Here is a 372-nt window from a genome sequence, read left to right as displayed (position 1 = left end):
GGGGCAGCCACAGTGACAGCCAGTGCCCTGGCACACGGGTCCCAGCATGGCAGCTGCAGCACTGAGCAGTTTGCAGCCTGATGCCCTGTGAGCCGTGGGCTGCTGTACCTGGGAGAGCGCCTGCTCTCCAACCAGGCAGGACACTCACCGTGATGTAGTTGGCATTTATGTAACTGTCTTCCTCCAGGCTCCCTGCCCTCCTGAGACAGACCCGGCTCTCAGGATCTGAAAGGTACGGTAGGCATTACCCCAGGGACAGTCTTTCAGAGTCTGACCCTGCCCATCTTCCCCACCTTAGCTCTCAGGAGTGCCCGCTCCAGTGCCAGGGCTGCTCTGAGTCACCCCTCTCCCATGCACACACCCACCCACCCA

The 372-nt window shown here is 61.3% G+C and overlaps 1 protein-coding gene across 1 annotated transcript in view; it reads right to left on the bottom strand.

Moving 5' to 3' along the window:
• PTPN7 (protein tyrosine phosphatase non-receptor type 7) overlaps positions 1 to 225 on the bottom strand; it is a gene marked incomplete at its 5' end in the record, with an annotated part of 6165 nt that extends 5940 nt beyond the window's left edge. Inside the window, one exon of the mRNA XM_010168147.1 lies at positions 149 to 225. Coding sequence (XP_010166449.1) covers positions 149 to 225 — 77 coding nt within the window. The remainder of the gene's footprint in view (positions 1 to 148) is intronic.
• Positions 226 to 372: the final 147 nt, after the last annotated feature.

This window comes from Antrostomus carolinensis, unplaced genomic scaffold, assembly GCF_000700745.2.
Source record: "Antrostomus carolinensis isolate BGI_N321 unplaced genomic scaffold, ASM70074v2 scaffold20655, whole genome shotgun sequence".
Taxonomy (NCBI): Eukaryota; Metazoa; Chordata; class Aves; order Caprimulgiformes; family Caprimulgidae; genus Antrostomus; species Antrostomus carolinensis.
The sequence above is the reverse complement of the archived record's forward strand: the minus strand, read 5'-3'. Positions and strand labels throughout refer to the sequence as shown.